The 26,073-nt window shown below is 38.1% G+C and overlaps 2 protein-coding genes across 6 annotated transcripts; both read left to right on the top strand.

Moving 5' to 3' along the window:
- Positions 1 to 15,272: 15,272 nt before the first annotated feature.
- Positions 15,273 to 17,693, top strand: LOC132066572 (uncharacterized). 4 transcript variants are annotated; one of them, XR_009416856.1, is made up of 3 exons: positions 15,273 to 15,669; positions 16,361 to 16,469; positions 16,582 to 17,674. XR_009416856.1 is itself a non-coding variant. In XM_059459864.1 (2 exons), the coding sequence occupies exons 1-2, from the start codon at positions 15,522 to 15,524 to the stop codon at positions 16,794 to 16,796; spliced, it is 363 nt and encodes a 120-aa protein (XP_059315847.1). In that variant the 5' UTR covers positions 15,273 to 15,521; the 3' UTR covers positions 16,797 to 17,670. The 4 variants fall into 4 exon arrangements, 1 of the variants encoding a protein (XP_059315847.1); XR_009416854.1 differs by having other exon boundaries at positions 16,361 to 17,693; XR_009416855.1 differs by having other exon boundaries at positions 15,273 to 16,469; positions 16,582 to 17,693.
- A 3,766-nt stretch (positions 17,694 to 21,459) lies between these two features.
- Positions 21,460 to 25,656, top strand: LOC132067116 (protein NRT1/ PTR FAMILY 6.2-like). 2 transcript variants are annotated; one of them, XM_059460242.1, is made up of 5 exons: positions 21,460 to 21,632; positions 21,866 to 21,968; positions 23,451 to 23,668; positions 23,916 to 24,798; positions 24,942 to 25,656. In XM_059460242.1, the coding sequence occupies exons 2-5, from the start codon at positions 21,875 to 21,877 to the stop codon at positions 25,472 to 25,474; spliced, it is 1,728 nt and encodes a 575-aa protein (XP_059316225.1). In that variant the 5' UTR covers positions 21,460 to 21,632; positions 21,866 to 21,874; the 3' UTR covers positions 25,475 to 25,656. The 2 variants fall into 2 exon arrangements, with proteins under 2 accessions (XP_059316225.1, XP_059316224.1); XM_059460241.1 differs by having other exon boundaries at positions 21,461 to 21,724.
- The last annotated feature ends 417 nt before the right edge of the window (positions 25,657 to 26,073 follow it).

The following is a 26,073-nucleotide window of genomic DNA, read 5'->3' as shown; positions in this document are numbered from 1 at the left end:
TTGTTGGGCCTCATTTTCTTATTTTTTTTTTTGAGCCCAATAACTCATGAATCATATATTGCAAATTCCCGAAACAAATTTCTAAAATTCCAATTTTGCCCTTAGGCCTTCTTCGGTGTTTCCACATTCAAATTTCCATAACCGACATACACATACTAAGAAAATTTCAAACATAGCCTCCTTTCTCATAAATCACAATTATTTCGAATTTTTCCAATTATGCAAAAAGGCGGGATATAACATATAGAAATTGTGTGGTCATAGTCTGTGATCGTCATACCATGGCAGATTTGATTGAGTTAGATATGGTAGACTTTGATGTCATTATGGGTATGGATTGGTTAGCCTCTTGTTATGCTAATGTTGATTGTAGAATAAAGATGGTTCGATTCCAGTTTCCAAGGGAACCAGTTCTAGAGTGGAAGGGTAATACAACATCACCGAGAGGTAGGTTTATTTCCTATCTCAAGATAAGGAAGATGATTGCCAAGGGTTGTATTTATCATTTAGTCCGGGTCCAGGACATAGAAGCAAAGGCACCGACTCTTCAATCTGTCCCAGTTGTTAATGAGTTTCCAGATGTATTCCCGGACAAGGTTCCAGATCTACTGCCAGAACGGGAGATTGACTTTGCCATTGACGTATTACCAGATACTAAGCCGATATCCATTCCCCCTTATAAAATGGTGCCTGCTGAGTTAAGGGAATTGAAGGAGCAGCTGAAGGACTTGCTTGAGAAAGGCTTTATCAGGCCTTGTAATCACCGTGGGAGCACCAGTGTTATTTGTGAGAAAGAAAGATGGCTCCTTACGGATGTGCATTGATTATAGGCAGCTGAATAAGGTGACATTAAAGAACAAGTATACACTTCAGAGGATTGATGATGTGTTTGATCAATTTCAGGGTGCTAAATGGTTCTCGAAGATAGATTAAGATCAGGGTATCACCAGGTGAGGGTCAGAGAGAAAGATATTCCAAAAACAGCCTTCAGAACTAGGATATGGTCCTTTCGAGTTTTAGGTAATATCGTTCAGATTGACTAATGCACCGGTAGAATTCATGGACTTAATGAACAGTGTATTCAGGATTTTTCTAGATTTGTTCGTGATTGTGTTTATCGATGATATTCTGGTATACTCACGATCAGAGGCAGAGCATGCAGACCATTTACGTGTTGTTCTTAAAGTTCTTTAAGACCGGAAGCTGTATGCAAAGTTCTCCAAATGTGAGTTCTGGTTGAATTCTGTGACTTTTCTGGGACAGATTATTTCGGCTGATGGTATTTAGGTGGATACACAGAAGATTGAAGATGTAAAGACTTGGCCAATTCATACCAGTATTAGGCTTATCGTCATATGCTTATCTTAAGTATTCAAATTAATTCCTTTTAAAATCTGTCGAAATTTGGGCAGCATCTCCCCTGTTTATAACCCTAGCCCGAAATCACAATACCAACAAAACAATAACAATAGCAATACTAACATCAACAACATCATCATCAACACCAATATACTCCATAAAACATCCCACACGATGCTTTTTCCAATTTCTCAACCAACCATAACAATATCCACAATACCATAATCAAAGAATTATATTCAATTTAATCTCAAATTAATCCAAAATCTCCTTTCAAATTCATTCCATAGTCATCATCTTTCACTTTAATACTTTGGAACTTCTCTACTATGATTCTCTTCTTTTATAGGACTTGCTAAACCTTCAAATCAACTTAATCATGGGAAATAGGATGGAGAACATACCTTACACTAGAAGAACTTCATGACTCAACTTCTTCCAAGACCAAATTCATCACAACATTAAGTAGAGACAAGAACAATCCTTCTCCATGAATTATCTTGGGGTTTTGGAGTTTGATCCTCTTTTGTGATGGTATAAAATGTTTTGGAATGGTGGGAAACCTTCAAGAACACTCTTATAATGGAGAGAGAAGTGTGGGAGATTCTAGAGAGGTGTGGAGATGTTAGGAGATTTCTAGAGGGTTGTGGAGTTGAAGAAAAATGAATAAAATGAAGTGTAGAGGCCCTTTTATAGGTGCCAAACTCGGATTGGGCCGGGTCAAAACATAAGTGGGCTTTTAAGTGAGCTTCCCGGATTTCGCGCCCAACTTTGTATTCCTCTGGCTGTCCGTTTTAAAACGCCCATAGCTCCCTACTCCGATGTCGCATTGATGAATGGTTTGTTGCGTTGGAAACTAGACTCGATGAACTTCATTTTAGGCTCTTGAAACACCGCAAACTCCTGATATACCCGGAGATATACCCCTCTAAAGTTGACCCAAAATTCTGTCCAAAATTCTACCAACTTTTTTCAAATTTTTGACAAACTTATTTTCTTCGATTTTCTTGGTCCCAGAATCTTCCGAAATTGTCACGACCCAAACCGATGAGTCATGACGAGTGTCTGACCTCTAGCGACCAAACACCCCTATACACATGTATGAACCTTACTGAACATCAAAGGCCCATAAATGACTCAAACTGATCTCATAAATAGGGGTGACATCATAAACTCTATACAATCGGTGTATACATATACATCTTTGAAGGAACAGTGCAAGCCGACTAGGCTGCTACATAAAATGTACACAAAAGAATAGAAGCCGACAAGGCTACATCATCTGACTAATACATACAACTATCTACAGACCTCAACTGGAATAAAGCTGTAGAAAGGATGGGACAGGGCCCCGGCATACCTATATGCATATACATCTCAAAAGGGTGGCATACCAAAGCAGCCCAGCTCGGATCAAATGGAGCACGCGCCACTCTTGGATATAGAGGTCCTGCTGGATTTGGACAATCGGTCTACATAATTAACTGCGGGTATGAACGTAGCCCCCCAAGCAATGGGGAGTCAGTACGGATAATGTACTGAGTATGTAAGCCATAAGAACAACATGCATATATATAAGAATCATGAATAAAATCTGAACTCATAAGCTGAAATGACTATCTGCATGTATTTGTATGAACTAGTATCTGTATGTATCATCATAAATCGGTATAATGCGACAATGCCTCTGTGGGCGCATAATATGCATGCTACTCAATGATAATAGTGCTTATGTATACATACATATAGGTCATAGTACTGAGGAACGTTCAACCCGATCCATATCCCATATAATAGTGCCGAGGAACGTACGGCCTAATCTATATATCATCATTATCACTATGCACTAGCTGATCAAGTGGTAATATGTATATAATGCCTTCCCGCTTCCCATACCCCATATGCATCTAACATTCGCGTATATAACGCCTTCAGGTCATGGGTCAATATGCATGTATATATATAAATGAATGTAATGCATGAATAAACTGTACACAAAGAGTTGGACCCATGAACAGAAGGGACAATCATAAACGGGGTACAGGAACATCAAAGACTGAAGTACTCCTAATGCTTCTAATAGTAGAGTAATATGGAAGCTCGATTACTCACTAGTTGTCTCATATCATAGGATCATGCCAAAAGAAATAAAGGGGTAGCCTTAACATACCTTAGAATATATCCAATCGTCCAACTTCTACTCCTCGAACTTGTAAGTCTACAATCAAGATAACGTAGGCCTCAATTAGACTATTTACCTCGTTTACTAACCATTTATAAATACAAATAGAGCTTAACGAATTATGGACAACATTTCCCTTGAAAGCTTATAACCCTTCGATTTCCCATTCCATCCAACATCAACCCCAATATCCACAACAACAATGACAACACTTACATATCAAAATATACTCAAATCCATTCCCAATCATCTGTTAAAATATCCCCAAGTCACTATCTTACCCTTCATCTATTTACCACTTCCATAAGTATCCTCTCTTCCCTTAAAACCACTAAAACTCTTGATAATTAACTTAAATACAAGGGTAGAAATCATTTACATACCTTGAGGGGTCTAAGATTCCAAGGATCAACTTCAACTGCAACTCCCTAAGCTTCACAACTTCGAAGAAACCCTAGAAACAACCTTTTTCTTCACAAGCTCGGGTTTACGAGCCTCAGACCTTACCAAATCTCCACTATAATGATGGAAAATGTTGGGAGTAAATATACTAAGGTTTTCTCTGATTGGAAGAGATAAATTGAGAAATAAATTCGTGGATCATGTATTTATACCTCGAACTAAAAAGTTCCAGCGGGGCGGTTTGACGAGCGGGTCGATGACCCGTCGGCGTGTCGACGGTCCGTCGACTTACTCCGTCGACCTGCGCCTGCAGATTTAAGGCTGCAAAACATAACGACGCCACAAAACGACGGTCCGTTGACATGTAGACGACCCGTCGATGATGACTGGTGTCTGCAGATTTTCCTAAATCAGTTCAGGTTGCGTCGATTCGGTTCGTTCAACTTCTAATCCTATAAATTATCAGGAATACCTGCTGGTACCTTTGTACATAGGGTAAGACACTTCTTTGTCTCCAAAACTCGGGCACGAGTCTAGTCAAAATACCCAACTAGGAAACCATAAGTTCTCCTACGATGAAAATGAGAGGCGTAACAGAAACTTTTCATACATGATATTTATCATTAATCATACTTGATAATGGTCATGTCCTTTGGTTCCAGGGCTGTCCTTCCCGATTACGACTTACGAGATCGTAATTCATCCTTTACTTTATTGTTACGTACTTCTCATGGCTTGTACTTTCCAAAACTTCATGGAACGTCTCCGATACTCCATTAATACAGTGAAGTACGTGGCATGCTCATGCTCTGAAAGTGCGAGGTGTAACATTAATATTGCGTTGAAAATGCATGTTTTATTGAGCTTAATTAAGGTCAATTAACATTGTCCATTATGATCCTTGAATTCCGGTGATAATGGTGGATTGACTCTTCAGTTCATTATTATCATCTTTTTTTCTCTCCATAAAGCTCCAAGTCTTATGAAGAAGTGGGGTCCAGTGGATCCAAGGTGGCCATAACTTAATCATTAGTTAGTTGAGTTTGTTAGGAGTTAGTTATTAGTCAAAGTTAGTCAAAGTTATGATAGTTAGTTAATCATAATTAGCATAGAGGCGGTTAGACTTGTATATATGCATGAGTAGTATCTCAATCTGTAAGTAACTTTGTACATTTTAGATATTTTCTGTTTGATTGAATGATGCAAAGCTCCAGTTCTTTCTTTCTCTTCTTATTCTTCTTCTTCTTCTTTTTCTTCTTCTTCTTCTTCTTCTTCTTCTTCTTCTTCTTCTTCTTCTTCTTCTTCTTCTTCGTTTCCACTTTTCTCATTCTCTGATTGCCATGGCTGAGCTCTTTAAAATGGTATTAGAGTTTCTCGGTTAGATCACATTAGCTCAGCTACAGAGATCGAGATTTCATGTCACACCCCAACTTTCAATAGGGCATGATGGGCACCGAATACTTGCCAGAAATTTGACGAACTACGGCGATTCTCGTGACACTCCAATCATCTTGGGCCCTTAAATCATGAAATGAATGCATAACGTAAGCTTCTTAAAAAAATATGCTTTTCGTCTTTCTCAAATCAAGGAAAATCTGTAAACATATGAAAATTGTAACATAATGCATAATGACACATCGGCTTACGAGGCCGCTTACAAAGCCCGACATGTTATATATTTGACTCTGTCTGCGCAAAGTCTCTAACATAAAACAAGATACCATAACATAGATACTCGACTCGGCGGCACTCGGAAGGAATGGAGCTCGCCAATCCAGTGGAACATCTTCTAATAATATCCTCTACTCCACTTGTATACACACACGTGGCATGAAACGCGGCCCCGCGAAAAGGGGTCGGTACGGAATATGCGAGCATGTAAAGCATGAAATATGGTAAAACGGGAATCATCGAAATAAGGAGTATAGAAGATCATATAGGCTTGCCTGCGAAACATAAATCATGCATATCAATATCATATCCGACCGTTATGGGGCTTAGTGACACAATCGGACAATAATTACGTACATGTGTATACATATAACGTGTCCCGACCTACAGTGAGGGCTCGGTAAATAAGATCATATCATCATCATGTATGCATATATCGTGTCCCGTCCCCGGACTCGGTGAATAACGTGTCCCGACCTCTCTAATGAGGGACTCGGTGAAGGAGATCCGGTCTCCCCATGTATACCATACTCGGCCCGTCCGGGGCCTCGGCGCCATCATCGTATCATCATATCATCATATACATACACATATAACGTGTCCCGGCCTTCTAGTGAGGGACTCGGTGAATAATGCGGTGAAGTTGTGCACGAATACATGTCACGGCCCCGGGACTCGGTGAAAGATGTAACAATCGTACGCACGAGCAGGTAGTAAGTAACCACATACACATAAATCATCCTTTTGATACTCGATAGAATAGTAGACAAATCAACGCTCGAGTATCCGAAAGATAGTCATACTCAGTACTCTTTGAATATCATTACGAACTATATCAAATAACGTCTCGGTGATCATGGTCATGTACCAGACCAATCCGAGCCCACCTATGAAAGTTACGGACATTATTCATTAGAGAACACTTTACAAACATATCAAGGCAATCCGAGCCCGTTCATGAAAGTTACGGACATTATTCAACATAGAATCTTTTAGGAACAAGAACTCTTTATGCAACATTTACTATCCAATCATACAAAAGACACAAGGGCCATGGCTCGACTATATTAGGAATGCTAACATCAAGAAGTGAATAAGAATCGTAGACATGCTCGGATCTTATGAATAGAGTTACCCCAAGGCTCGTATCATATCTTACTTACATCTAAGACATGCCAAAAGAAAGAAAAGATAGGCTTTACATACCTCGTCCGCTCCCTAAGCTAATCCGAACTTAGTCTCGGGCTTCCCAGGATCTACAATAACGTCATTAGATACTAAACATTAGCTATAGGCACTTAGGAATCCAATTCTAAGCTAGCACTTCATTTACAGAAATTCGGGCAACACTTCCTTTATAAATTCAACAAACCCCGAGAATTCAACTCGGCCAAATCATCAATAACAAACCAACAACCATACTAACAATATCAACAATTAATTCAAAACGCATTCTAGCGTTAGCAACTCCCTTCTACATAATTCGACGGCATTTCATTTACATTCAAATCAATCACATACAACACAACCCGCAATCTTCCAAACTCAATACGAACAACAACAACACATTCCTCTCTTCCAAATTCATGAACTATACCAACAATCCACACGTTAGCAACTTCATTCTCATAAATACAAGAAACTATATTAAAATCACATTAGCTTCTAAAACAGCCCACAAACGATTACAACTTCAACTTGAACCATCAAACCTTCATTTTCATCATAGAATCCACAACAACAACAATCTAAAAATATTAAGTAAAATTAGTTCATCACTCCTACACAACACAACACGGCTCAACACCAACACACATGAGTTCCATGAATTTCACCCATTTCTACACACTACAACATCCCAAACCATCCATAACACATGAAAAAGAGATTAAACCTTACCTTTCCACTTAGCTTCTCAACTTGGCTAGGGTTGGTGAATTGCAACAACGAATGGTTTGATTGCTCCAACACCTACTCCACGTTAATAAGGACCTTCCAATTGGTTGAAATGCTAGAAGAAAATTATTTTTTTTGATCAATTTTTAGGACATCAATTTCGGCTAGCCCTTGGCCGAATGCCTCTCTATTTTTCTCCTCTCTTTTCCAATTTTCTAGAGTTGTGAAAATGATGAATTTTGTCTTGCTTGTCTATATATATATATATATATCTATATATATATATATATAGCTCCTACAAATACAAGGTGGACACATGCCCCACTCATGGCTTAAGGCAATTAAAATTAGCCAACCCATGGGTGGGGGGCCCACACCAACCTCACGGCCACTTGGCCTTTTCATGAAATAATTTTTTCCAACTTCTAGCCCCTAATTTTCCTTAATATTTCCATCCAATAAAATTCATAAGCAACTTGTGCATTAAACAAAATCGAAAAATAGCCTTGTCCTTAACTTATCGTAACTAGCTTAAAATTTTCCAATGTACAAAATACGGGATATAACATACTTCTCCCCTTTAGAACATTCGTCCTCGAATGTTAAACTAGTCTCATAAGGTCTTATAAGATCTCGGGGGGAGGTCTTTTATGGCTATCACTATAATCATCAACATAACTAATGTAGGAATTTCTACCAATCATATAAGTAGGGATCTTCTTCATCTCCTCTTCGGCTTCTCAAGTCATCTCCTCCCCGTTATTGTTCCGCCACAATACCTTAACGAGAGGCCATACGTCTTTAGTACGTAACTTTCTTACCCGACGATCCGTATAGCTATAGGGTTTTCTCGTACGATAGCTCTCCCGTTACCCGAACATCATCCACGAGAGAATACCCTAGAAGAGTCACCAATGCATTTGTGAAGCATAGACACATGAAACACGGGTGTATCATTTAATTCCAGATCAAAGGGTAGGTCTAATTCATTGGCAACCTTGCTTACCTTACGAACAATGTAATAAGGTCCAATATACCTCGGGCTAAGCTTCTCCTTCTTGTCGAATCTCATTACACCCCTCATGGGTGATATCTTCAAGAATACCCACTCGCCAATCTGGAACTCTAAGTGTCGACGTCGATTATCCGCAGGTGACTTCCGTCGACTCTGAGCCGTTAATAACCTTTCCCGAACAAGTTTTACCTCATCAATGGCTTGCTGAATCATATCTGGGCCGATTAACTTAGTTTTCCCAACATCAAACCAGCCGTGGGTGCCCCGCACTTTTTGCCATATCGCCTCATACGGAGTCATCGGATGCTAGCTATTATTATAATGGTAGCTATTATTATAGACAAACTCCATAAGTGACATCGATAATCATGTGACCTCATCCCTTACGGAGTGATCTTCGAAATCAATAATCATAGATGTGAGAACCGAAGTCTCTATATATCTCGCATAGCTTTAACCGGATAAATGGTCCGGGAAGAATAGTACGCTATCCGGTCCATATAGAGTCATACTTCCATAGAGTGCGAGGGTTTGACATATTCGGAATCTTGAGACTCTTTGACTCTTTAAAAGACTTTTTGTCACTCTACCTTTTGCTTTAGTCTCTATCTTTGGAGTTAGTTATCAAGTAGCGATGAAGTCCCCTCATATAATAACTTTACATAGCCGCTCCCTGCTTTAACTATCATCAGCTGGTATAATTCTGAAAGAATTTGACATATAAATTCACCCTCTTTTAGTAACCAGCTAGTTCTGATCATCTTGCTTAAATCGTCTTATAATCCCCTTTTACTCAACTTGTAACATTCTAGGCACATTATCTCGTGTCGTCTCTTTATCTTTAATTCAAACTCTTCTATTGTCCCTTTGCTCAGATCTTGCTCTCAACTTTCCTGTCACACATGATGTTGCAATCTTTACGTGAATATACGAAGGTGCTCAAATTAGCCCAAGAAATACCTTAGCGTGGCTTCACTAATTCTTATGTTTTACTTTGTCTTCACCTCTCTTATCTTACAACCGGTATCGGGATAGGTCTTGGGTTCAACCATAGCCATGTCCTGTTTGTCCTCAGTACTAATTCTATCTCGGTAATTTAGCTTAAACCATCTTTACATCTTTCCTTAATGCACCCAGAATCTCGTAACCATATTGTTATTACTGAATCCAAACTTTTCTCATTAAGTATTTGCTTGGTCTCATCCCTAGCATATAAATATTCATAGGTAACATAACTACCCTTGTACGACTTGTATAAAATATATTCAATCTTAGTCACGATCTTTCCTTCTCCTGGTTCATGCTACTTCACATATCCCCCTGCGTACCAACATTCGCTTATAGCCTATTTTGTCATACTCCTTTCCCTTCCGTTATTCACTCCTTTGATTTTCTCACTTCCTACTATAGGGGGTTTTCTATCTTTCTCCCTTGCTACTTATAGGTCGACGTATCATTAGCGAACAACTCTATTGCCCACATCTTAGCCTCTAATCCAGCATAGCAGTGTTATCTTTCACAATGTCTCTGTAAGTTACTCGTTATCATTCTCTTGTCGTATTCTCTCCTTTTTTAAGCATCCACTTTCCAATGTCATATCATTTAAGATCTCCACAATTAATTCTGAAGACTATCTCAATTACCATCCCGACTTCTACCCCTTTATTGCTGGCTTTTAGATCTTACTAACTTGTCTCAGCAAGGAATCTTACCTGTAGCCCAAGCATCCGTATCAAATATATTGTAGTGTCGATTGTCTCCATCTTACATTTGCATATCTCACACTCGCTTCCCCCCTTAAGGGTGTACTTATACTATTATCCGATTATACTTTTCCCTATGTCCGTAATTCCAATCTCAATTAGGCGGCACTTTTATTCCCACATTTTGATCCCCTTGCCTTCCATCTACTCACTTTCTTTCTTTTCCAAATATCATTGTACTAGAACTTTCCAAGCTTAACCTGTAGTGAAAACAGCATCAGCTTGCCTTGTAACATTTGTGCCATTTATATATTTTTTTTCTCACTTGAACTTCGTTACCCTGTCCGATTAATGCCTTCCATATACCGCCACGTTGGTTTTAATACACATATCCACTGATATAGCCATGTACGGGATATCATGTGCATACCTATATACATATAATTTCTACTATCTTGCTTACAAAATATTTCCAAACGCTATTCAACTTACCCTGCTTCTAGAGCTGTGATGCACCTTCTTTCTCTTCACTGGTTCAGTCTGCCTCGTCCTATGTGGCCCCTTAAGGTTTCCGCCCACTCTGTATACTCTAATTTTCCTTAGGCTACTCTGGCTTCCCATTTGGTTCTCATGTGTCTGACTTTATAGGATTTTTAGTACACTTCCCAGGGGGTCACCCATCCTAAAATTTCTCTCACGCCAGCACGCTTAACCTTGGAACTCTGATGAAATACTATGCTTTAATACTAGTATGATCGCGTCCACCTCACCGCATGGCCTTCATCACATAATCCGGAGTAAGTTGAAGTCTTAACAGATTTTGAAACATTTCATAACACATCTCCCTCCGCATTAGAAAGGGTCTCTTACTCTCCTGACTCCACAATTACTATTTTAGCCCTTTTCAATCCTCAATATTCACTTTTCACCTATGGATATGACTACTCTCCGTCCTGGACTTCCAGATTCTCGATGGTGATGAACACACCTTGGTCGTCGTTACTTATAAATACTTGGTTATCGGCCTTTGGATTTCTGCTCTCATTTTACCTCGTTCCTCATCCTTTCTATAACCGAGTCTTTCACAGTCCCATCACTTATAGTACTCGTATCCTTGGCTACACATGTCATGGTCTATTACTACACTGTTATCTCACTCTCTTCTTATTTCCTTCTTCCAATTACCCTTTCTTTTCTTATGCTCACTATCATTTCCGTTATTATATAACCCTTATTCCAAACTTTCCCTACCGAACTTGATAAGCCTTCCTTATTCGTTCTATAGCTCGCTTTTCCGTTTCACACTTGTCTTTATCTTCTAGCTACATAGATCACATCATAGCTTTGGCCACTTTCTCACTAGGCTCTACTTATTTTCATAACAATCCTCATTATATTCACATTATATCTTATTCGTAATCAATCCTATAATGTAACACAATACTTAACCCTTTACCCTTTCTCTTGATCAACTTTATCCTTAATATCTCTCGTCATAATTCATCTTATCAATACATTCATATCCATCACAATTCTTGTCCTGAATCATCTCTCGATTAGCCCTCTTGTCTTAATCATACTATTACTTCCAATTCCGCAATTAACTTCCTTCTCGATGTCAGCTGTACTCGCAACTTAGTCAAATCTTATCATTACTATTAGTAAAACCTTTCAAGACATATTACAAACCTATATCTCATTCTCTCTTTATTTCTAGGAAAATTTTGGCAGAGTTTCCTCTATAATTGTTACTATCTCAAAACTGCACGCAGGGAATACCAACAATGCCTCACAGGGCCAACATATATATATATATATATCATATCATATCACGGCCACACAGGGCTCCCGATATCCACAACAGTACGGAAATGATGAACTTACCTCGTATGTTCTTGTTCAACTCAAAATGCATCTGTTACGCTTTCCTGTTCACTTTCCCTTTCAGTTTTCAACTTGTGTTTCAATCGTACTTCAATATCTTACCCGACATATATCTTTCATACCTTTGCTTACCTGCGTGCTTTGTAACTTCCAATATCGCTAGTCACTTTCTTCTGTCGATGCCATTCTTCTGCTAAAATCAAAGGTTAGTATAAGGAATCTCATTCTCTATGACTTGGCTCTATGGCACGATCTCAGATGTGAAAGAAGAGTAACCACCCTAGATGCCCCGTAGCCTCCTGTTTATAAATGTGGCGCGCTTCACACCATAAACAGGACTCTACTGGACACGACTTTGCAGACAACCCCTAGGACGAACTGCTCTGATACTAATTTGTCACACCCCAACTTTTGATAGGGCATGATGGGCACCCGACCCTTACTTAGGGCCGAGCGAACCCGCTGATTCTCGTGACACTCATAATCATACAGGGCCCTTAAATCATGAAATGAGTGCATAATGTAACCTTCTCAAAAAAACATGCTTTTCGTCTTTCTCAAATCAAGGAAAATCTGTAAACATATGAAAATTGTAACATAATGCATAGTGACACATCGGCTTACGGAGCCGCTTACAAGACTCGACATGTTCTATACGTGAATCGTCGCAAAGTCTCTAACATAAAACAAGATACCATAACATAGATACTATCCGACTCGGCGACATTCGGTAGGGAATGGAGCTCGTCAATAAGATCATGGAACATCTTCTACTAATATCCTCTACTCCTCTGTATACTCGGCGTGGCATGAAACGCTCCCGAAGGAAAAAGGAGAGATCCGTCTCCATCATGTATACCATACTCGGCCCATGTAAAGCATGAAATATAGTAAACAGAATCGTACTGAAATAAGGAGTATAGAGAATTAGTACAGTAACCAGAAAACCATAGGCTTGCCTCTGAAACATAAATCATGCATATCAATATCATATCCAACCTGTTATGGGACTTAGTGACACAATCAGACAATCATTCTGTACATGTGTATACATATAACGTGTCCCGGCCCTCTAGCGAGGGGCTCGGTAGATAAGATCATATCACCATCATGTATGCATATATCGTGTCCCGGCCCTCTAGTGAGGGACTCGGTGAATAACGTGTCCCGGCCCTCTAGTGAGGGACTCGGTGAAGGAGATCCTGTCTCCACCATGTATACCATACTCGGCCCATCCTGTGGGCTCGGCGCCATCATCGTATCATCATATCATCATATACATACACATATAACGTGTCCCAGCCCTCTAATGAGGGACTCGGTGAATAATGCAGTGGAGCTGTGCACGAAAACATGTCCTGGCCCGGGACTCAGTGAAAGATGTAACAATCATACGCACGAGCAGAGTAGTAAGTAACCACATACACATAAATCATCCTTTTGATACTCAATAGAATAGTAGACAAATCAACGCTCGAGTATCCGAAAGATAGTCATACTCAGTACTCTTTGAATATCATTACGAACTATATCAAATAACGTCTCGGTGATCATGGTCATGTACCAGACCAATCCGAGCCCGCCTATGAAAGTTACGGACATTATTCATTAGAGAACACTTTACAAACATATCAAGGCAATACGAGCCCGTTCATGAAAGTTACGGACATTATTCAACATAGAATCCTTTAGGAACAAGAACTCTTTATGCAACATTTACTATCCAATCATACAAAAGACACAAGGGCCATGGCTCGACTATATTAGGAATGCTAACATCAAGAAGTGAATAAGAATCGTAGACATGCTCGGATCTTACGAATAGAGTTACCCCAAGGCTCGTATCATATCTTACTTACATCTAAGACATGCCAAAAGAAAGAAAGGATAGGCTTTACATACCTCGTCCGCTCCCTAAGCTAATCCGAACTTAAGTCTCGGGCTTCCCAAGATCTACAACAATGTCATTAGATACCAAACATTAGCTATAGGCACTTAAGAATCCAATTCTAAGCTAGCACTTTATTTAAAGAAATTCTAAAACATTTCCTTTATAAATTCAACAAACCCCGAGAATTCAACTAGGCCAAATCATCAACAACAAACCAACAACCATACTAACAATATCAACAATTAATTCAAAACGCATTCTAGCGTTAGCAACTCCTTCTACATAATTCGACGCATTTCATTTACATTCAAATCAATCACATACAACACAACCCGCCATCTTCCAAACTCAATACGAACAACAACAACACATTCCTCTCTTCCAAATTCATGAACTATACCAACAATCCACACGTTAACAACTTCATTCTCATAAATACAAGAAACTATATTAAAATCACATTAGCTTCTAAAACAGCCCACAAATGATTACAACTTCAACTTGAACCATCAACCTTCATTTTCATCATAGAATCCACAACAACAACAATCTAAAAATATTAAGTAAAATTAGTTCATCACTCCTACACAACACAACACATACACGGCTCAATACCAACATACATAGAGTTCCATGAATTTCACCCATTTCTACACACTACACCATGCACAAACCATCCATAACACATGAAAAAGAGATTAAATCTTACCTTTTCCACTTACTTCTCAACTTGGCTAGGGTTGGTGAATTGCAACAACGAATGGTTTGATTGCTCTAACAACTTCTCCACGTTAATAAGGACCTTCCAATTGGTTGAAATGCTAGATGAAAATTATTTTTTGATCAAAATTTTTGGACATCAATTTCGGCTAGTCCTTGGCCGAAAGTTTCTCCTCTCTTCTCCAATTTTCTAGAGTTGTGAAGAATGATGAATTTTGTCTTGCTTTGCCATCTATATATATATATATATATATATATATATATACAAATATAATATATACATATCCCCATATCATGGCTTAAGACAATTAAAATTAGCCAACCCATTGGTGGGGGGGGGCCCACACACCAACGGCTCACATGGCCACTTGGCCTTTTCATGAAATAATTTTTTCCAACTTCTAGCCCCTAATTTTCCTTAATATTTCCCACCAATAAAATTCATAAGAAACTTGTGCATTAAACAAAATCGAAAAATAGTCTTGTCCTTAACTTATCGCAGCTAGCTTAAAATATTCCGATGTACAAAATACGGGATATAACATTTCAAAATTGCGAATTGAGGTTTTTCTGTTGTTCTTCATTTTTTTCTTCGATAATTCAATTTAGTTCGTAGATAATTGAAATTCGAAGCAATCCTTCAGTTTTTTCTTCGATAATTCGATTCAGTTTGTAGATAATTGAAAGTCGAAGCAATCCTTCAAAATCTAGGGTTGAAGTTTTAGATCCAGTGACTGACTCAAGGAATCGATCATTCTGTGTAATTTCGAGTTGTTACAGCTTATATTCATCACAATAATGTCAAATGTGGAAGCAACACGGCTCAATGGTGACAATGTTGCAAATGAAGCTACATCTGCAAATGTGAATACTAGTGCCACTTCACAGCAAGTTGATGAAGTTCATCACAATCATCCTCTCTACATTCATCCTTCAGACACTCAAGGTTCAACACTCATTTTTGTTCAACTTCAAGGTACTGAAAACTATCCTCTCTGGAGTAAAGCCTTGATGATCGTGTTGCGTGGTAAAAACAAGCTAGGATTTATGTTAGGAACTTGCAAAAAGGAAATGTATGAGTCTAATCTTCATGACATGTGGGATAAGAGCAATGCTATAGTGCTAGCATGGATAATGAACATTGTATCCAAAGGTCTAATTAGTACTGTAATTCATACATCTAATGCTCAAAAACTATGGGAGGATTTTCGGGAAAGGTTTGACAAGGTGAATGCTTTTTTATCTACATGAGGAGATTGCAACCCTAACTCAAGGAACATCATCTGTGTCTGTATATTTTTATAGAATAAGGGAGTTTTGGGATGAACTTCAAGCACTAATCCCACCTCCTTCCTGTCCATATCCTGAGACTAAGTAGTAAAAGGATCATTTTCACCTGCAGAGGCTCTAGCAATTGTAAATGGGCTTAAATGAATCATATGATCATGCTAAGACTCAAGTGTTGATGAATTTTCCTTTGCCTAATGTAAGTCAAGCCTATGCCATGATTGTGAATGTTGAGAGGTAAAGGAGAAACAGTTTTAGTGGTTCATCAGTGTCAGTTTCAGAGAATAATGACACCACCTCACTAATGAGTAACAGGAACAATGAATCTACTTCGCTCACATGAACAACAGGGCTTCCAACAGTGGTTTCAGGCCTAGAAACAGTTTTGAGAGTCAAAACTATAGGAATCAGAACTATGTGAACTAATCCATTCTTGTATGTGAATTCTGCAACTACAAGGTATATACTAAGGACAACTGCTACATGTTGCATGGTTATCCAGCTTATTTCAAGCACAGGAAGAAATGATTGCCTTCTTCTAATTATTATGCTAATAATGTGACTAGTGCAGGAAATCCATCACATGAACTGCAAGGTAACTCTAAAAATCAAGTACATCTACTTCACCTAACGCTCCCTTCTTCACTCAGGATCAATATAATCAGATACTTCGGATGCTCAACAAAGGAAAGGGCGTGGATCTTGTTGCCAACTCAGCCAGTGTTGGTGCAGCATGTAAAACTGTTACTTGTATGTCTAAGACAGTTGAGTGTGATTGGATTATAGATACAGGAGCATCCATATGGTGCATAATCTGAACTTGCTAGCATAATTTGAACTTGCTAAGTAAATGGGAAGAACTAGCAAGTATACATAGAAATCAGGTTAATCTACCTAATGGAGGTCAGGTTTCTATTAGTCATAAAGGTTTAGCATCTATTTTTTAAGAATAGAACTGTGCAGAATGAGTTGTACATTCCATACTTTAAGTTCAATTTATTGTCTGTTTCTTAGATCACAAAGGAATGGCAATGTTTTGTTGGATTCTTCCTTGATTTCTGTCTTTCAGGAACTTTCGAGTGGGAAGGTGATAGGCATTGGTAGAGAAGATCATGGACTATATATACTCAAAGTTGGTTCTACAGCATGTTTCTTGAATAAAGCGGCATCTACTGCTACTACATTAGAGTCTACTACTGTCGGTCACAATAATGTAAAGAATGTTATTTGTAAGTCTGTATGTAAATCTATTGAAAATAAGTATTGCAATGATAGTTCCACGCGGCATAAAAGACTAGGACATGACCCTCTGTCTGTATTTAAGAAAATTAGTGGTATTCAAAGTTCCTCCTTAAGAGATCATGTTTGTACTATTTTTCCTCTTACTAAACAAATAAGATTGCCATTCTCCATTACTACTTCTTCTTATGCTCATTCCTTAGATTTAATACATGCTGATGTGTGGGTTCTTATAGGGTAGCCTGTCATCAAGGGAAGAGGTACTTTATAACCTTAGTGGATTATTATTCTAGGTATACATGGATTTTTTGTATGCACACTAAGGCAGATTCCATAGTGGTGCCCAGACAGTTCTTTATGTTTATCAAAAATCAGTTTGCTAGTACTATCAAATGTCTTAGGTCTAACAATGGTACTAAGTTCCTAAATTATCAAGTTACTAGTTTGTTGAAAGAGTTAGGAGTGGTTCATCAAAGTTCTTGTGTCTACACCCCTCAACAGCATAGGGTTGTTAAGAGGAGGCACAGATAGATTCTTGACATGGCCAGGGCTCTTAGATTTCAAGCTTACGTTCCTTTACAATTTTGGAGTGAATGTGTATCCACTGTAGTATAGATATATATTCTCAATAGATTACCTACCGTGCTGTTGAATGGTAAATCTCCCTTTGAGAAGTTGTTTCATAAAGCTTCATTTATTGTCCATCTCAGAGTCTTTGGTAGCTTATGTTATGCCACTAATGTCAAGAAAACTGATAAGTTTTGTCATAGGGCTATTCTTGTTGTTAATCTTGGTTATGCTACTTCTTATCTCAAAGGTATTTTTGTTAGTAGATATGTCATTTTCAAAGAACACATTTTCCCCTTTAAGGATATGACCTCTGAGTGTACTCCTCTCTTTCCAGTACTAGATTTCCTTGACACAAATACTCCTTCACCTGTTTCTCTTCCTTCTATCTTGTCCTCTTCTGATCTTGAAAATGACATAGCACCTTATGTTGCTTCACCAAACACTTCCTCTCATTCACCTCTCCTACTAGTTCCACTAGTTGCTCCAATTATTCCTCCTCCACCTCTTCCTGATGTTGAAGATCCACTAGAGCATCTAAGCCTCCTATTTGGATGGATGATTACATTGTTCAGACCAATTCTTCTTCTTGTTTATATCCCCTATCTAATTTTGTGTGTTATGATCACTTATCTCCTTCCTATAAAGTGTCCCTAGCTGCCTACTCAGCTATTCAAAAACCTAGATCCTATGCATAAGCATGCAAGGATCCTCATTGGGTTGATGCCATAAAAGCAAAAAGTTCTGCTCTAGAGGACAATCAGACTTGGTCTCTAATGGCTTTGGCAGCAGCTTCTCAGTGGTTATTTTTCAAATGGATGTTCAAAATGACTTTCTACAAGGTGATCTATTAAAGGAAGTTTACATGCATGTTCCTGATCGCTTTTCAAGCCAGGAGTGTAGACAAGTGTGTAAACTTCACAAGTCTTTGTATGGGCTCAAGAAAGCCCCTAGATAGTGCAATCTTAAACTCACACAAGCACTGATGGATCTCGGTTTCAAACGGTCTCACTATGACTACTCTTTATTCACAAACAATTGGCACTGACATTGTCTTAGTGTTGGTCTATGTTGATGATCTTTTGGTCACTGGGAGTAGTTTATCCCTCATTCAACAAGTAAGATTGAATCTGTAGGATAAGTTCACAATGAAGGACCTAGTAGAGTTGAAATATTTTCTTGGTATTAAATTCTCTAGGTCAGAGAAGGGTATACATATGTCTTAGAGGAAGTATGCTCTAGAGAGCTAATGTCTGAGTTGGGGCTAGCAGGAAACAAACCAGCACTTAAACCTCTAGAGTTCAATCACAAATTAACTTCAATAGAGTGTGACAATGTTATCAACAAGGATGCACCTGTGAGTGACAAACAACTTGAAGATAAAGGAAGTTATCAGAGGATAGTTGGAAGATTGATGTATTTGACTATGACTAGGCTTGATTTGGCTTTTGTTGTTCAAGTTTTAAGTCAATATATGCATAATTTAAAACAGTCTCATCTTGAAGCTGCTCTCAGAGTGGTAAGGTATATCAAAAGTTCACCAGGGCTTGGTCTGCTTATGCCATCTTCAGGTAACAACAAGGTAAATATTTATTGCGATTCTACTTGGGGAGCTTGTGTAGAATCCAGGAAATCAGTTACAGGTTATGTAGTAAAGTTTGTTGATGCACTAATATCTTGGAAATCTAAGAAGCAAGAAACAGTTTTTAGAAGCTCAGCTGAAGCTGAATTTAGAAGTATGGCTTTTACTGTCGCTGAAATTACATGGCTAACTGGTTTATTCAAGGAACTTGGATATGCAATTCCCACTCCAGTTCAGGTTTTCTGTGATGGTAAAGCTTCTATTCAAATAGATGCTCATCCTATTTTCCATGAGAGAACAAAACATATAGACATTGACTGTCACTTTATAAGGGAAAAGATGCAAGCAGGAGAAATTGCAACTCATCATATTGGCACAAAGGAATAGCTTGATTTGCTTACTAAAGGGTTATGCAAACCACAACATGAATACTCGGTTGTCAAGCTTGGAATGAAAAACCACTTTTCATTCTTCAGCTTGAGGGGGAGTGAAGAAGTGGGGTCCAGTGGATCCAAGGTGGACATAACTTAATCATTCGTTAGTTGAGTTTGTTAGGAGTTAGTTACTAGTCAAAGTTGTGATTAGTTAGTTAATCATAATTAACATACAGGTGGTTAGACTTGTATATATATATGAGTAGTATCTCAATCTGTAAGTAGCTTTGTACATTTTAGGTACTTTCAGTTTGATTGAATGAAGCAAAGCTCCAGTTCTTTCTTTGTCTTCTTCTTCTCAAGCTCTACTTTTCTCATTCTCTGATTGCCATGGCTGAGCTCTTTAACTTCTTCCCTCTTTGGGCTGCATATTTATCAAAACTTTGACCATTATTTGAGTTTGTTTTTGTGATTCTCAAGTTCATGCAAATGAGCAAGGAGCTCACGTGTTCCTTCATTGTGTTTTGCTCATACAAAAAAGAATGTAGGCAATAATTTTATGGTCTTTTCATTCAGTGTTCTATTTGCCTAAATTATTTTTAGTATGATATTAATAGACATGACTTTTATATATGAGGATGCAACTTCATGGAACATCCCCGATTAAATTTAAACAAAAAAAATAATATTTATAAATATAAAATAATTCAAAATAACCGCGCCGAAGCAGGTGCTGAGAAACTAGTGTTTTAAATAAAGTGAGTACAGGTTAAATGGGGACGACCAAATAGGGTGCCTTTTGTTTTTTTCACATTCAAGTCATATCCACTAATTACATTTGTTTAGCTCGTTTTATTAAATTAAATAATTAAGTTAACGTTTAGTCCACATATAGGGATAATTTCCCACACTTCCACACACAACCTCCGCCCCCCTTGGATGTTGACTTCCATACAATTTATTAATTAGTAGCCAATGTGATTTGAAGAACAACGTCCGTGTCAAATCTTCTCACCGATACTTTCTGGCGTCCACTTAGGCAAAGCTATGACCACTAATTGCCCCCAAGACAAGATAATTATGCACATTGACTTTAATCTTTTGAAGCTAGGGTTAGCTCTGGCACTTCAATCAATATACATCCATTATTCCATGAGGTCTTCTGTATTTTACATTATTGAAAAGGACAGTTGCAATTGTTGGAGAAAGCTGCGAAAGCAAATATATGTTGGAGCATAAATAAGGACATTTCTATTTCCATAGTGATTATTAGTAGCTTCTTGTCAAGTTTTATGTTCCACGTATTAGATAGAGTAGTATAATTTTCTGTCCATACAGAAGACAATGGTGGAAAACAAAAGGTGAAAGCTTTTCTTGACTTGTGGGGTAGCAAAAGCACTTAGGATTCAAGAATGAGGCATGGCCAGAACCACCAAAACCAATGTATATCGATTGGATACACCAAAAAGGAGGTGAGAAAGAAACAAACAAGCTTAATGGTATTGCATGTTCCAGATTCGCTTTCCCTTCCCCTTCCCCCACCACCCTTAACCCGCACCAATATCACGTTCCAACTTTTTACAAATCAACATCAACTTTAAAATTCAAATTAAAATATAATTCCGCTTTAAAATATCAGCCTTGAGAACCAGAACTAATAAATCTATCCCAGAATCTTCCCATCATAAAATGGGATAGGCCTAATCCCAACCAAGCAGTGCAAGTGATCTGTCTCCTAATCCCAACCAAGCAGTGCAAGTGATCTGTCTTTTATTATTTTTTAGTGGGGGTCACTTCAGGGTAACAAATCTTTGCCTATAAAAGGACACCACTCCTAAACAAAACCAAGTGTGACTACTAGTAAGAGCTACTAAGAAATTCAATATATAACATATTTCTTTTCAGTTTTTCCAACTCTTTTCGGTACTGTTGAGACAGTTGGAAAAGAAATGGTTAGTATACTAGAAGTTGAAACCGTCATTAATGCAGAATATTTACTTTTATCTTAGACAATGGATATTCAACATATATTCTTCTTTTATGTTCTAATCTTCATGTCCAATAACTTGGATCCATTTGTTTCCATGTCACAGGAGGGAAAGATGAGTTTGACAGTTGCGGATGCTGTAAACTACAAGGGTCTACCTGCTGATAGATCTATAACTGGTGGTTGGGTGCCTGCTGCTCTTGTCTTGGGTTAGTCATATTTTTCTCATAGCATTTTCATTATTCAATTGGCAGTTTAAAGCCTCTAGCCCTCCTTGACGTTCCTTTGATAACTGAAAAAGAGAAATTAAAACTTACGAAACATCACCTAATTCCATATTTCCTCATGTTTATGATACTATTAAGATCTTTTATATTGACAACTTAACACTTTTTTAAGTGGTTAATGACTCCTTAAATGTGCAAAGATATATGTCCGCTCCCGCTCCCACCCCCACCCCTTTTTTTGTCATGCAAAAAAATAGAACGGAAAATTAGGATGTGGAGGTGCGTTTGAGGCTTTTCAGGTTAGTTCATGAGAAGGATGAAAGAAGGTGGTTCATGCAAAAGCGATGAAATTAATGAAGTTCCACCAGGATCAATATAATAGGAGTATGAACTTTTCCCCTCACTTGGGAGTGGGAATGCTATTATATTCCATATTTTGTGGGTTTTAAGTATATAGTTTAAACATTTTCAATCTCCCAGATTATTTAATTACAGCCTATTAGGTATAATTATCTATACTAAACATAGATCAATTATTACCAAAAAAGTAAGTTAAACTGTCGGTCAAACCATTTAAACTACACTAATAAATGTATATAGAACTAAAATTTTATTTTGTAGGACCACATTTGAAAAAGGTTAATGAATGATAATGGTCATGTCATTTTCTGCATGACGGATCATAAGTCGGGAGATATTCCAATGTGGTAGTGATTCGGAGGACTAAGATTTCCTATTTACCTTTTGGGCGTGCTACTTAATTTTGTACCTTAGTCCACTACATAGCTTCTAAACAACATTTAGTGAAATATTTAAGCATCATCATGTTTCTTGTTGCGAAACTCAGATCTGACATCCAATTTCTGTAGATTACGTGTACTGTAGTACTCCCTTCGTCCGGGTTTAAGTGTCTTAATTAGTTTGACTTGATACGAAGTTTAAAAATAAAGAAAGACTTTTGAATCTTGTGATCTAAATTAAAGATGTGTATAATGTAGTAAAATGTCATTTGAATATTGTGGTTAGTGCCATGTAGGATATTTGAACAGTCAACTTACTAAATGGTATAGAAATATGCACTCTTTTTGGGACAAATCAAAAAGAAAGTAAGACACTTAAATTGACACGGAGGGAGTAATATATATTTAAAACAGCTTTTCGAAATTATTTAAGCTTTGTTCCCTTTGATCTTTTTCTGAAACTGATCACATGTAAAATCCAATTTTTAATTCATGTGAAACTTCTCCTTTTTCCTATTCTTATTCTTTTATTTCGGGATGCGTCACTGTTTCTTCTTTTTCCCCCTCATAATCTAATTGATGCTCTAGCTAACTTTTTCTGCCGCATAATTCCGCGTTGACGACAATAGTAGAAAATATAACAAGTGATGAAGCGTAAGATTAGTAATAATTTACATAAGTACTAATTAATCTTGCACGGTATGTTTGTTTGAAAATTTGACAGGGATTGAAATAAATGAAAGGCTTTCAACAATGGGGATAGCAGTAAATCTAGTTACATACTTGGGTGGTACCATGCATCTACCAAGTGCAGCATCAGCCAATATAGTGACAGATTTTATGGGCACAGCATTTCTCCTCTGCCTCCTTGGAGGTTTTCTTGCTGATTCCTTCCTTGGAAGATACAAAACCATCGCAATCTTTGCTATTATACAGTCACTGGTAAATTACAGCTACGTACTTTAATTTTAAAGCAGCAAAGATGTTTAACTTTGTGTTAAAAATAAAAAATTTACTCTTTTATATACTGACATTACATGCATAAAAGAAATATAAGGATAACTATATATGTCCCAAAAAAAGGGACTAATAACCTGGAAATTAAGGAATATAACAGGTTAAAGCTAAGCATATTAATGATTGTGTGAATGTAATATTAAATTTGATAAGAGCTGTTTAATTAATTCAGGGAACTGGCATGTTAACAGTGACGACGGGGTTGCCACAGTTGAGGCCACCTCCTTGTCATCCTCATGAGAGCTGCAAAGCAGCAAATGGATTCCAGATGGGAATTCTATACATAGCCTTATATCTAATAGCACTAGGCACTGGGGGCTTAAAATCTAGTGTGTCTGGATTTGGAACGGATCAATTTGATGAGAAAGACGAGAAGGAAAAATCGCAAATGGCCTATTTCTTCAACAGATTCTTCTTGTTCATCAGCATAGGAACTTTGTTGGCAGTTACGGTGCTTGTTTACGTTCAAGATGAAGTTGGAAGAAGCTGGGCTTATGGTATTTGCTGCATATCCATGTTAATTGCTATCGTAATCTTCTTCTCGGGTACTAAAAGGTACCGCTACAAGAGATGCTCTGGCAGTCCGATAGTCCAAATATTTCAAGTCATATTGGCTGCTACAAGGAAAAAGAATATGGATGTCCCATATGATGTTGGCATGCTTTACGAGACTAATCAAGAGGCTTTAGGGATCCAACACAGTGAACAATTCCGCTTTCTGGACAAGGCTGCTATTGTAGCACAAGGCGATTTTGAGGACCATTCTAACTCTGCTCCAAATCCGTGGAAGCTGTGCACAGTGACCAGGGTGGAGGAAGTAAAAATGATGGCCAGGCTAATCCCAATTTGGGCCACAACTATACTTTTCTGGACGACCTATGCACAAATGATTACGTTTTCTGTTGAACAAGCTGCCACCATGGAACGATCAATTGGCAAATTCACAATTCCAGCAGGCTCTCTTACCGTCTTCTTTGTCTCTGCCATCTTAATCACTTTGGCTATTTATGACCGATTTATCATGCCACTCTGGCAGAAACTGAAGCGAAAACCAGGTACCCATTCAAACACAAAATAGAAATCTCCAATATATATATATATATATATATCCTCATATTGCTTTACAGTTTTGTTGAATCTCTTCCATTAATATCAGTGGAGAAGGCCATTTCCAGTTTAATTTTAATATTTCTTATAGGTTTTACCAGCCTTCAAAAAATAGCCATAGGGCTTGTTCTTTCTACCATGGGGATGGGAATAGCTGCTCTAGTTGAGATGAAAAGATTGTCAGTGGCAAAGTCTACCAGGCGCAACATGTCAACAGTGCCTATTAGTGTATTCTTTTTGATCCCACAATTCTTTTTGGTGGGAGCTGGGGAAGGATTCATATACACAGGCCAACTCGATTTCTTCATAACAGAGTCACCAAAAGGGATGAAAACCATGAGCACTGGGCTTTTCTTGACAACCCTTTCTCTTGGTTTCTTTTTTAGCAGTTTCTTAGTCTCTATTATCAAAAAGGTGACAGGAACCAATGGTGGTGATGGCTGGCTTGCAGACAACATAAATTACGGAAGGCTTGATCTTTTCTATGGACTTCTTGCTATATTGGGAGCCATAAACTTTGTGCTTTACCTAATTTGTGCAACATGGTTCAAGCCAAGGAAGTCTAAATCTGCCTTACAGATGGAGACTATGAACAATGGAAATACTGCTGATGACAAGTGCTAGAATTTGGTTTATGTCGTTTCGCCAACGATGTTTTCAGTTATCCTCTCTTACTTCTATTAACTATAGTACAGTGAGAGGAATTTTAGTCTATCTTTAGATGTGTTCTCTATTAATAGTCTTTGGAGTTGATTGTATGATTTCGCTTTTCCCTGTTATGTTATTCTCTTTTGATAAAACATCAATTTGATGTCCCCCTGCTTATGTAATGCTTTCAATGATAGGAAACTTATTGGGTGTGCGAACAAAGTACCACATTGGTAGCTGAAAAGAAAAAGGAGCTACTTATAAGGAGTTGGATAGTCTTAATGATGTGAGGCCTTTTGGGAAAAACCATGCGGTCTTGGCCCAAAGAGGACAATATCACATCATGTTAAGAATATCTTTGGACCGTTTTAGGCCAACAACTGGTATCAGAGCCAATGGTTTGGTGAGAAGAGTATGAAGATGGTGGAGTGTGGTGTGGGGCCCGACTTAGTGCCTTTGCCCGTCTATGGGCCGGTTTACAACCTTTACCCGTAGCTTTGAAGACGCATACACAGCCTTTGGGCTTCGGTGACCATAATACTCTGACGATGTGGGTGGCACACAGACATGTTGAA

Source organism: Lycium ferocissimum, chromosome 8, assembly GCF_029784015.1.
Source record: "Lycium ferocissimum isolate CSIRO_LF1 chromosome 8, AGI_CSIRO_Lferr_CH_V1, whole genome shotgun sequence".
Taxonomy (NCBI): domain Eukaryota; kingdom Viridiplantae; phylum Streptophyta; class Magnoliopsida; order Solanales; family Solanaceae; genus Lycium; species Lycium ferocissimum.
Note: the sequence above shows the minus strand (reverse complement) of the source record. Positions and strands in the feature narration are given on the sequence as shown.